General features: G+C 36.3%; 1 protein-coding gene across 9 annotated transcripts in view; it reads right to left on the reverse strand.

Annotated features, from left to right (window-relative positions):
* PDK3 (pyruvate dehydrogenase kinase 3) overlaps positions 1-13,308 on the reverse strand; it is a 112,984-nt gene that overhangs the window by 15,130 nt on the left and 84,546 nt on the right. For all 9 annotated transcript variants that reach the window (XM_090062084.1, XM_090062077.1, XM_090062066.1 and 6 more), the window contains 6 exons: positions 11,022-11,206; positions 9,134-9,223; positions 2,651-2,728; positions 1,841-1,917; positions 987-1,088; positions 617-727 (listed from right to left, as the gene is read on the reverse strand). In XM_090062084.1, the coding sequence (XP_089918210.1) occupies positions 617-727; positions 987-1,088; positions 1,841-1,917; positions 2,651-2,728; positions 9,134-9,223; positions 11,022-11,206 (643 nt within the window). The remainder of the gene's footprint in view (positions 1-616; positions 728-986; positions 1,089-1,840; positions 1,918-2,650; positions 2,729-9,133; positions 9,224-11,021; positions 11,207-13,308) is intronic.

The raw sequence follows: 13,308 nt of genomic DNA on the forward strand, positions 1-13,308 counted from the left end.
AGAAGATGGACATCCACAATAAAAGGCATTAATCAATTTTTTTGGGAATAATACTAGTTATATCACTTTCACCAAGACAAAACTATGGAAAGGGAATAATCCCATCAGACAAATAACTCAAGAGTTAACTGATGATGATATCACCCATCAATTCTTTTTTTTTTTTTTTTTGGTTTTACCATTTCCCAGGGCAGCATCTACACCTGTATGCAAGTCATTTTTAAGAGTTTGATACATTGATGCACCACTCCAGAAGTGCTATAATATTGACAAATGAAGCTTAACAATTAGGCTAAACTGACAGGCTGATATATTCTATTCTCATGCTACCTAAAAATGTTTCCATTCATTTTTTTTTTTTTAAATATTGTATACAGAGGGTCCTATTTCCAGGAACACCCATGCATAAGCAATTTGTTACTCAAAAGTAAGCTACCAAAAAAGTACACAAGCAAAGTGTTCTTACACAATTTGCCTGCGCGGAATTACTAACAATATCCACTTTCTAGGAAGTTACATGTAGAGAATGGGATCTCTCTAGAAGCAAGACTGCAGGTATGCGGTTGCACTCATGCTCCACAGAAGGCAGGGATGAACCAGAATCTGTAATGCTTACCAAAGGTACTGCTCGTGTTGGCTCCAAACTAGGCCTTGGCGCTGTTGAGTACATGTAGTTAAATAACCTGTCTATTTTTCTCAAAGGGACACCGCCACCTTGATCACTTATCTATGGAATAAAGTCAATGTTTTATTTAAACATGAAGTATTATCTCAAAAATAAAGTTTACAATATCAAAATACATAACAAGAGATATTTAAATGATATTTAAATGTATGAATATTACTATAAATGGAACAAGTGCCAAAACTTATCAGAAGGATACAATTTAGGTCCTATAAAATTGAAGACAAATGTATTGAAAACAATACTAATGAATAGTTTTACAAAAACTGATTCAGTATTTAAAGAATCATTAGGAATTTACCTTTATGGATAAATCTTCTTTCCCCAAAGTGACTAGCGTTTTAATTGACGGATAGGTTTCTCTTTTACCTTGATGCAACTCCACTGTAGCTCGCATTGAGTTCTGAAGTTCAAAGGAAAAAATATTAAATGTTTCATATTCCAATATACTCTTTACCTCTTAACTTTACCATAATGCTTTTTTAACTAATGCTGAAGTCAGATATATTTTCTTTGATTTTTTTCTGGAAAATGTTTTTTAAGTTGTCTTAAACTTAATGGGATATAGAAAAGATGAACTCACTTTAAAGCAAATTAACTGTCATTTAAATCAATGCATTTCTTCACCACATTTTATTGTCAATAACATAATACTTTTATTGGTTATAAAACCAGGTAGAATGAAGAACCTTTGTTCAACCTGAAATCAAAAGATTATATACAACACTAAGGCTATCCATCTTCACAGTGCAGAAAATCAGCACTTGTGCTAATCAAACATGAAATTATTTTGCAAACTATATCCATTTGAAAACTACATAAAAGTACAATAGAATTTAGTAAATCCTTGATTCACAGAGATGCAGGTTCCCTGCCAAAGCCATTATACATTTCATCACATAAAATGCCCTTAATTAAGGAAGCTTATACTCATAGGCCATCATATACATTTGCAGGTGCTGCTGTACTTTTCATATTGGTCGACAGCTAAATAATCCCCCCCAAATTCTCACCTTTTCTATGCTAGTCAAGACCAAGCATAATAAATAAGAGCCCAAAGGTACATATTATATATATATTTTTACAAGAGTTATGAGAAAATAACTTTAATTAAATAGCATGCAATACAACTGCTACTCTAATCAGTAGAGATACCTTGAACAACTCAAACAGCATATGAAACAGATGTGAGGGTACATAGACTACTTGAATAGGCTTGTCTGGAGCTTTAGCTAGAAAGAAAACAAAACATCAATTAATGGGCAACATTTTTCAAGAAATCGTCTTCATGACTCACAGTCCACTCCATCTACTGGTATGATCCAAATTTGTAACAAAGATATGTTATCGCTCTCTGTGTGATCGTTGCAAAGATGCTTCAAAATGAAACTTAGGTTAGCCATACAGAAGTACAATAATATTTGGAGAACATCTCTATTTTGGAGAACGCTCAGAAAAGCTAAGGTGGCTGTTAACAGTGATATCTGATTCCATGCAAAGCAGTTTTCACTCAACATCAATAATGAAACAAAGGCGTAGGAGTACATAGGAGTTCTTCTGTATAAACTGTTGGAGTTTAAACTCCCAAATTTCTTAACTATTCTTGAAGGGAAGATAATTAGAAAGTGAGTAAAAGCAAGACCCCTTCTATATAAAATATTACAATTCTGTAATTCTGCCATAATTTAAATTTTATCTTCAAAACTGAAAGCTAGTTACTTTTTATTAGGACTTATGGTAGAGGAGGTCTCTCTTTTGTTAGACCAACAAGATTTCTGCAAAAAAATTTTGCAGAAGTCTAGTTGGTCTAATAAAAAATATCACCTCTACCATGAGTCCTGATTCCTTTTGCCTCTAAACCAATACAGCTACAACCTGGATACCTTACTTTTTATTAAGCTTATATAAAAAATAAAAATCCAGCATTTCTTACATCATTTAAAATAAATGAAACTACATTATTACCGTTGAATTCTTCAACTTCCAAATCTGGTGCAACCATATAGTATTGCTCACACAACATCTTAGCTGTTTCATAAGCATCTATGAAAGAACAACAACAAAAAAATACTTAACACAGAATTAAGCAAAAAGGCCAGAGAAGTTCATCTTACACCTCCTGTAAAAAAGGCTGCAAGCAGAAAACTGACTTTCAGGCATTGGTTTACAAATGTGAAATCAATGCACATTTTAATGTTATCCATATCACAGTCGTACTGTGAATGAGGGAATATTATCAATGGAAAAAGAAACAAAAATCACTATCAAAGTTACCTAAGTGAAAGAAGAAAACACCCAGGGTATTATCTTGGTGAGGGTCAACTACAGACCACTCACCCAGCAAGAGGAGGTAGTAAAGCTTTATTTATTTATTTCTTTTAAAATGTAATTAAACATCCAAACCAGAGGACCTGGTGCCTCTGATCTGGATATTTAACTGCATTTAAAAATAAAATGTAATTTGGAGAATTTTAATTATTGGAATATCTGCTGTGAAGATAACTCAGAGCAGATACTCCAGCAAGCTCCTGGATTGTGTTGGGACAGATGAGAGAGAAACCAATGGAGGGGCAGCTTCCTTTGCTTCTTATTAATACAGAATACTTGGATGGAGAAGCTGAAGGTGTCAGGCAACTTGAATCACAGTGATTATGAAATAAATTCTTGAGCCTAAAAAAATGAAAGAGAAAACAGAAAGAAAACACTGAACCTCACAAAAGGAGATTTTAACAGGGGTGAGCGAGTGAGTGAGATATGGGGGAAATATGAGAGTTGGCTGTTTCTTTGGCAGATTATATTAAAGGTAACAAGAGAATGCTATGAGAAAAAGGCTTTTCCCCTGGCACAAATGTAACACCTGCTCATGGACACCAATTTCTACAACTTTCCTATAAACTACGAAAAACTGCCAGTTTATTCCTTTGCATTAACTGCACATGTATATGCACCCACCAATTTCATATTAGAAGGAGATATCAAGTCAGGTTTCCCAAGAGCCTGTCCAGGTCCAGTACTGTTCATTAATTTGAGACTTCAAGGACGTAAAGGAGTATATGCTTACTATATTTTTGGATGACGCCATATATTGATAAGAGATTAAACACTTTTAGAAAGAGGATATTAAGATTCAAAAGAGCCTTGATAAATTGGAAAAGTGGTCCAAAGGAAGGAACAAACGAGAAGTACAGATATAAACTAGGGAATGGCTGACCAGATTGCAGTACTGCAGAAAGTAATCCGGGGTTACAGTGTGCCATAAACCAACAATGTAACCATATTGTAAAAGAAAATGTTAATAGCACAATAGGATGCATTAAACAGAACTACTGTAAGGAAATCACAAAAAGGAACATTTCCACTGTGTTCAGTTACCCAGTTACTCAACTAGAGTACTGAGTCTATGTTGGTGCCAAACTCTAGCAAAGATGGAGACAATCTGGAAAGAGTCCAGAAGACAGCCTCAAAAATCAGAGGTCTAGATAACATGACATATGAAAAATGTTTCAAAGGACTGTGATTATTTAGCACAGACAAGAGACAACTGAGGGGCTAATCTGGTTAACAGTCTTTCAATAGAAAAAGAAATTGGTATAAAGAGGACAGTGATCAGTTGTCCTCTGCATCCATGGGAGACAAGACAAGAAGTAATGAACTTAAATATGGGCAAAGTAATGAGCTTGGACAAATAACTAGGGAAGAGTATAAGACCACTGCTTGGGCATGCAGGGATAAAGTCAGGAAGGCCAAAGCTGGAGTTGCAGCTAGCAAGGGATGTGAAGGGTAACAAGAAGGGTTTCTACAAGTATGTCGGTAGCAAGAAGAGGAGCAGGGAAAATTTGGGTCCCTTACTGAATGTGGGAGGCAACTGTCTGACAGAAGATTCATAGATTGTAAGGCTGGAACAGACCTCAGAAGATCACTGGTTCAAGTCCTCTGCACCAAGCAGGAAAGATAACTGTCCAGTCTCCTCTTGAAGGTTTCCAGGGTAGGTGATTTTATCACCTCTGGAGGGAGCTTATTTCATAGTCTAGACACCCTGAATCCAAAGAAGTTTTTTCTAATGTTGAGCCTGAATTGATCTTCCAGGAGTTTGTGGCCATTATTCCTGGTTTTCCCCTCAGATGCCCTGGTGAACAGTTGCTCACCAAGCCCTTGATGTACTTCCCTAGTATACCAGGTCCCCTCTCAGCCACCTTTTCCTCAGGCTGAAGAGTCCCAGATCCCCCAGCCTTTCCTTGTATGGCTTGCCTTTTAAGATTCTGATGGCTCTTCTTTGGACTCTGTCAACCTTGTCCACGTCTCTGAAGCCAGTTTTTCACCCACCTGACTGTCTTGGAGTTAAGCCCACAATCCTCCAATTTCCTTGCGAGACATCATGGGATATTAGCTCAAAGGCCTATTGGAAGTCTAGGTATACAATGTCAACCTGCTCTCTCATGTCTAGGTGGTGAGTTACCTGGTTATACAAGGAGATGAGGTTGGTAAGGCAAGGCCTGCCCACGATGAAGTCATGCCTGCTGTCTTTCAGAATCTTACCTTCTGCAAGCTTAGCACAGATAGACTCCTTGATGAACTTGTCTAGGATTTTCCCTAGAATGGAAGTTCGGCTGATTGGCCTTTAGTTACCCGGGTCCTCCCTCCTGCCCTTCTTGTGGTTGGGCACAACATTGGCCCTCTTCCAGTCCTCAGAGACTTCTCCAGAGTGCCATGAGTTGTAGAAGAGTTTCACCAAGAGTTCTGCAAGGAACTACAGACCAGTCAGCCTCACCTCCATTCCTGGAAAAATCATGAAGCAGGTCTTCAAGGAATCCATTTCCAAGCACTTGGAGGAGAAGAAGGTCATTAGAAACAGTCAGCATTGATTCACCAGAGGCAAGTCATGCCTGACCAACCTGACTGCCTTCTATGATGAGGTAACTGGCTCTGTGGATGCCCTCCAGTGCATCTACTCCTCCCAGCTTGGTGTCATCTGCAAACTTGCTGAGGGTGCACTTGATGCTATCTTCCAGGTCACTGATAAAAACATTGAGCCATTGATTACTATCTTTTGAGCCCAATGCTCCAGCCAGTTTTCTGTTCACCTTACAGTCCATTCATCCAACCTGTATTCCATAGCTTGCCTGCAAGAATGTTGTGGGAGACTGTATCAAAAGTCTTGCTAAAATCAAGGTATACTACATCCACTGGCCTCCTCGCATCCACAGGGTGGCCAATCCGCTGCAAAGGCAGCCTGTGTGAGAGAGAGACCTGTGGGCTGACTGGAGAGGGGATAGGCAGCAAAGTGGCAGAGAGGGCAGGGAGCAGAAAGCAGAGCAGCAGACTGGTCAGGGAACACGGGTCAGGGAGCAGAAAACAGAGCAAGAGGACTGAAGTGGCACTCAGGGATGATGCAGGGCTAATTTGCTGCATGTCTACCAAGTTTACCCCCAACTGTTTTAGAAAGTCCTGATCCTGCTAAAACAGGGGTTTGGACTAACTCAGAGGATGGCAGCCTGGGGTACACATACCCCCAGGGGTACTTGAGAAGGCCTAAGGGGGTACGTACAGGCAGGCAGGGACGGAGCGCCGCCACGCGATTCCACGCTGCCGTGCAGGCGCTGCCCACCCGGCTGGATGTGGAGAACAATGGAAACTCACATGTGGTGGCTTCTGCCACTCTACATCTGGCGGCATGCTACCCTCTCCAACCCGCCCTCCCAGCTGCACACCGCCACCCCCCACTGCCCCACATCCAGCCACCAGGGGTACACTGCTCCACATCCAACCACCGGGGTACACTGACTCAAAAAGTTGAAAACCCCTGTACTAACTAAACTTCTTGACATTCCGTTCAGCCCTCTTTTTCTATAATTCTACATGGGCTGTTCAAGCATAGCACACCTTGCTTGAACAAGAAGTGTATTCTTGCCCTGAAGATTTGTAGCAGTCTTGCTAATAAGTGTGACCATGAACAGCAAGGCAGGATAAACTTCTAGGAAAAGAGTCAGAGGCTGGGCTATAACGTCTGGTGCCTCTGGTGCGGTTTGTACAAAAGTAAAGTGGGTGAATGTAAGCTAGAGGTACTTAGGTAGTGGGCGCAGTGAATGTAACTTGGTTTTAACCATGATACAGTCTGACAGTTTTTCCTGTTGGCTCCACACTACTTGATCAACTATAACAAAACTACTGAAGTGAATAATATTGCTGGATCCAAAATGGCCAATATTTGATGTTTTACTAAAAAAAACAGTAGCTGACATTTTAGGATTCACTTTAACAATGTATCATTAATTTATGTGATTTGGGAAAGGAAAATAAAAGTAGAGACACATCAAGAATCTCTTCTAATTCCTTTTTTTTTTTTGCTCTGGCAACCTATGCCATTATACCACATATAGAAAAAAAAAAAAATCGGCTATCTTAAAAGCACGTTGGAATGTAATAGTACTTTGTAAAAAGCAGTAATTGTTACTCTGAAAAATGAAGTTGCTTTTTTTTTTTTTTTTTTTTTTTTATATAATTACTATACATACCAATGAATTCACGCTTATGACCTCCTAAATGAAAAACCAAAAAAGTATCTAAGGGATTAGAAAAACATTGCTGGCAATATCAAACTGGCCACTTCTTATTTATTTTGAGGTTACCAGAACCGTTTGATTTTGCCCAAACATCATATAGTTTTTTGAAATAGCCCCCACATTAACTAATATAATTCTTCATTCAAACAAGGCTAGCTTGGGATTTTCACTTTTTCCAAAAGGCAAACTGGGAAATGAAAATATTTAAGCCATTTTTTTTTTAAATTTTCAAATGCTTCTAATTCACTAGGTAAAATTTTCCACATGGTTCAACTGGTTACAACTGATAAAATAACATGTAGCACATTAGTTGAATACAGTTCTGGATATAACAATTTCAAAGCAATTAATAATCTTTAATATCCTACAAGGCCCTCCATTCGGTTCTTTTCTATTTCTTGCAACTCTTCAACAGCATTGTGGTCACACAACTTAAAACCAATCAACTCTGAGTTACGCTGGGAAAAGAAGAGTTTAAAAGAGAATAGCATAAATAAATGTTTCCTCTCAAGGGCATAAAATGCCTTCTGTTTACAAAAATTCCTAGTTCCTGTCAGCCTAAGAGCCAGCAGGAAAAATACAATGCCACAACTTCTAATTCCAATGTACCATCATCCTGGCACAGTTTATTAATTATAGTTTTAGATCAGGGTTCAAATGAAAAAAAAAATGTACATATTAATATCCCCTGTATATGAAATATTTACATGTACATATACAATATGCACACAAATGCTCCATGAGAACATCACTGTATGACTAGACAAAGTTATATAAAGACACCGTATATTTGTAAGGCCCCAAGACAAAGCCAAAAGCATTCAAGGGTATGTCTACACAACACAGTACAGTGTCACATAGAAATAACTGCTCATGTACAGAGACCAGAATACCCACACCAGGAAAGTGCTCTATTCAGGCTAAATAGACTTGGCAGAATGCCATGCCGAGGTAGTTACATTACAAAGCTGTCATGGGTAGCTCTTCATAGAACTGCACTATACTATGTAGATGCATCCAAATTACCTGAAAATTATGCCCACGTTATAACCTTGTTTTACTGACTTTTTTTAAATTCAAGTAGGCCTCTAAGGTATTCTTACAAGAACAGAGTCTCCATACAACCAATTATTTGTTCTAGCAGTCGTGTCAAGTAGAGAGGATTACCTGAAGAGTACATATTCAAACAAAGTTTTTAAGAATAACAATTACATTTTAACATTATCAATTATAAAGGAAAGCTAGTAAGGATGAGTAGATACATGAGGGAGAGCAACAAATATGCTACTTTGTATATAAAAGACAGATAGATTCCAGTTATAATTTTGTCTTTCTATTTATATTTAACAGCCTACTAGCTTTAGAATTGTAGATTGGATGGAGACTAGAAATCCTTGATATTTTTGGCCGTACCATATTTTTATGCATACACTAGCCCCATAAGCGCTGTTTTTGAAAGGCAGAATGTTTGCGTGGGGAGGAATCTTTCCTTAAAAATACTAGTAAGCTCCAGGGGAGAAAGCAGGAGGGAAAGGCGGCAGTGGGGTGGTAAGACTGGGAATGTCCACAGCCAGCCACGAACTAGGAAGCCTCAGGGGTAGCACTACAGCATTACTCACTTTCTCCTGAAAGAGGCAGAAACTGCTATAACCATATTTCCTTGCTTATTACATGCACCCCAATTTTCAGCAACTGGATTCTGGGGAAAAGGTGCATGTTGCATTAAAAAATGTACATGGCTGAGGAACTATTTTAAAACGCACCCTTAAACTATAAGGAGTAATAAACAGAGATAACCCACCTATTGCCTTTTATCTAAATACTGTAAACAGACATGCATGTGCTGGGGTTCTGAAACATAACAGAAATATTACATTCATTTCCTTACCTTGAACTACATCAGCAACATTACAATTAGGATCGATACTACCAATATGTTTGGGATGAGCAGGATTAATGTCTCCACCAAAAAGTAGTGCTAACAGAAAAGAAGTTAGCAGTTAATTGATTAGGTATTATATTTGAGATAGTACAGAAAAAAACAAAAATCAGAGGATATACTATATGACAAGATTTGATATTATGGTGTAAAGACATAGTCCCTGACAATGCTCTTGTTCATGATCAAGACTGTCACATAGAAATTTGTTTAGTCATAATACCTTACAATATCTAATACAATACAAGATATAAAAACAATGGAGTCTAATAGTCTTTAACGGTATGTCCGTGCAGGAAAAGTGAAAAACTCTCATAATTTCCTTAAAGTAAACAGATTAAATAACAATCAGAATTGTAAATACTACACTCACTCTTCACAACAGTTGCAACATTAGAAATGTTACATACAGTAAGATAAGAACAGATGGGAACTGTATGCTAGAAGTAGAAAAAAGATTTCTAGTCCTGAGCATCATTTTGTCAATAAAGTATCAATAAATTTGTCAACTGTCCTCCAGTACCTATTATTTTTCTTTAAGTGCCGCAAAAAAGTGTCTCATCTAATATCCATGCCAAATCCCTACAGTTCAAATTAAGCTGCTTATGTTTAGCTAATGGAACTCTGAGCAAACTAAAATCAGGCAAATCCTGTTTAAATCTGATACAACCATCCATAACTTAACTACAGCAATGTAATATATTACATATAAATTTAAATTGTACAACTTGTGTGTTTTTATTGGAACTAAAAAATTTGACAGAAAGGAGATTTTACTTGTTGTTAGCACATTCCATATAGGGGTCTTTTTCATTTACGTACAGTTGTTTATTTTTGAGTCTGTCATGATTTCAAAATGAATATTCTATTCATCGCATCCCTTCAGCCTTACTATCCATTAACCATAATAGTCATTATTCATATTTAAAAAAATTAAAGTGATTGAACATAAACTGGTAATGACATACCCTCATACAACTTCTCTACATGATATGAATTCTTGTTTCTAACGTCATGAATGACAAAATACTGGACAGAAAATTAAACTTTAGAACCAACAGCACAAAGACACACTATATAAAACCACAACATTGACCCTAACTTGATGTGGTTCATAATCAATACTGTTCAAACTATTAGTTACTTGGATCTGCACAAGTAACTCCTTTTAAACTATCGTGAATACTAAAGTAGGATTTTTATATTAGCAGTACAAACCTATGAAAGAAGATCTATGCAAAGTCAAAATGACTCAAACACTTATTACTTAAAGAAGGAATAAAAATTGAATGTTATAAATACATCCTTCCTTTAGAAAACAAGTGAAATAGTCAGATAACTACAAGATACATTATAATATGCTGAAAAGCACTTAGCTATTAAAATATGCATAGTGAACAAACTTTAGTCCAAAACGTGATAAAACTGAAGAGGTGGTAAACTGTTTTTTTAGGATGACATTTGCAAAGTATTTTAACAGACTGGCAAGCATAAAGATGCAATTACTTTATTAATACCCAAAAATAGCTCATACCACTTTTTAAGTTGTATCTAATAGCAAGACAAAAAACCCCACACTATCGCACTGACAAAACAGAGCACACAGTTTTATCACAAGTCTAAAATTTGGAAGAAAGACCTAATGTTCTACTTAGTGGATCATGTTTCTGTAGTTTTTTGAGGTTTCAAGGTGGTAGAACTTATACCATCTTAATTTAAGAATACTAAAAGTAAGTCACTGGAGTGAGAAATACCAAACTAGTGCTGTATCTTTGGGTTTAAAAGCAATAACTAATTCCCCTTCCAAAGTAAAAATAAATAAATAACAAGTACTTACTATGCTGGTTAATAAGCATGCGGAACGAGATGCGGTTGGTATAGAACCTATCTAGAAAATACTGGATATTACTACTAACAAACGGATCAAAGCCATACTTTTCCTTGTATTCAATCACTCCTTGTGCCATGGTTGGAACCACATCATTGTGCCTGTTTCTGACTTTGATTAAAACCTCTAGAAAACTGAAGAAAACACAAAATTAGAAAGCAGAATGTTAAAGTAAAAGGAATCTGAGAATCTCATACTCCTCCTCTCCCCCCAAATATATTCACTCACAATATAGAACTTTTATATGGTAATCCATATCCCTTAAGATTACTAGAGAAAAAAGCCAAAATATGCTCCTTATCTACCACTATACATGCTTTTCAAAAGGGAAATAAATTGAGCATAACTGAATGTTCATGCTAGCATAACAAACGTACAATGGTCCCTCACTATTTTTTAAACATTTTTTTATGGTACCTAACATATTTTCTCCAAATCTCTCATCATTTTTAATCCAAAACAGCAGATGACTTATTTTTCCTTCCATCCCACCTGGAATTTGAATCTCAGATATATTTTATGTAGGATAACATGTTGGTGTGGAATACACAGGAAACAAACAATGTTTCAAAATATTCAAACATTTTGTTTAAAAATAAATGAGGCAACACAGCCTTTCTGTAAAACCTCCTAGCATTGTGAAAAGTGTGCCCAGAGTCTATTTTCAAAGTAGGTACCAAGTGGTAGGTACTTACTCATGATACTTAAAAATACTATAAAACAAAATTGTATATGTGCATAATTAAATCAGTTTCTTGTTATGCCACCAGATGGCAGAACACATATAATGGCACTCTCTCTTTTTTTCCTTAAGGAATTGTCCCTTTTAGAGCTCAAGAAGTTTTAACATCCTACTTTCAGTTATTGCCTTTAATTATACTGATATGGGATAATAGTACGTGTGAAATATAAATGGGAAGAAAATTTTGAGGGGGGGGGTTGTTAAACTTAACTCAAGCCTACGATCTTCAAAAAGACACATCTCAAAGAAATTACACAAAACAGGAATAAGTGTTTAAATTACAAAATGCTGACATGCACAATTCCAGTTTTACATAGGAACTAAAACAGCTTTTTACTATCTCTAAACATTAAAAGTTTGCAATTTTTCTCCTACTGAAGTTAATGAGAGTCAACATCATAATAGTGATTTTTCCTCTGGTTTCAAAAATCAAACTGAAACTAAATACAACAATTCTCAAAAAAAAATAAAGATAGGATGTGTTAGTTGGCTGAGTATGTACTGGCAAAACAAAGGAGTCTCTTTACCTGCAAACTGTGAAATAAACTGTCAGTGAGGTTATAAGACTTAAAAGTATTTAAAGAAATTTAGAAGCATTTGATAAATGGATTGAATAATTGATTAAAAGAAGAACATAATCACTGCCTCCAGAAGAAACACATAATAATACATTAGATAATACATAATAATACATTAGATTTTGATACAGAATGGTAGATTGAGTGATTAGTCATTAGAATCTGCTACTTCTGCTTTAAAACCTCAGTTTTTGCCATTGGAAACATCATCTGTCAAGCTGAAGCTTTATGTACTCCAAAAGTGTTTTCATGAACTGTCACTACCATCACTGGATTTCAAAGTTTTAAACAGTCCAGTGAAAAGCCTAAACAATAGTTTGGAACAAGAGCAGTACATCAAAATTGTTTCCTTTATCTCATGCTGCTTCTCAAGTAAAGGGAAATGAGCAGCTTCATTAGTTTCTCAGAACCCCTGCATATTTTCCATCTGATCACGTGCTTCAGGCCTACAATATTCATGGGGAAGTAAAACACTGCTCCTAATGATATATTATTTTTTCCTTAAAAATGCTCATTTCCTCCTACACTGCTGACTATGGTGTAATGTTGCTCATGAAATACTGTATTCACCACCTTCTATGTAATATTTAAAATGTCTCACATGTTCTTTCAAAATCATCTCTTACTTTGAAGTATAATCCCTTGTGGCTACTTCCTTTATCTGCAAAGTTGCTTTACTTCATACTTGAAGGTACTCCTTTCTATGAAAAACATTAGGTTTTTTGGTTTTTTTTTTTTAAACAAGTCAATAAACTGAAAGCAAATAGGTATGTTTTCGAGACTAAAACCTATCCTTAATGTTGCCATTTGGAGACATTTTCTGAGTGACTGACTTCTGATCTTTTCATTTTATCCAGGTTGAGGAAGAATATAAACACATTCAAAGTACACTAAAATAAGAACAGAATGAAAAAAG

This window comes from Crocodylus siamensis, chromosome 1 (genome assembly GCF_052110815.1).
Source record: "Crocodylus siamensis isolate JL-2025a chromosome 1, ASM5211081v1, whole genome shotgun sequence".
Lineage (NCBI taxonomy): Eukaryota > Metazoa > Chordata > Crocodylia > Crocodylidae > Crocodylus > Crocodylus siamensis.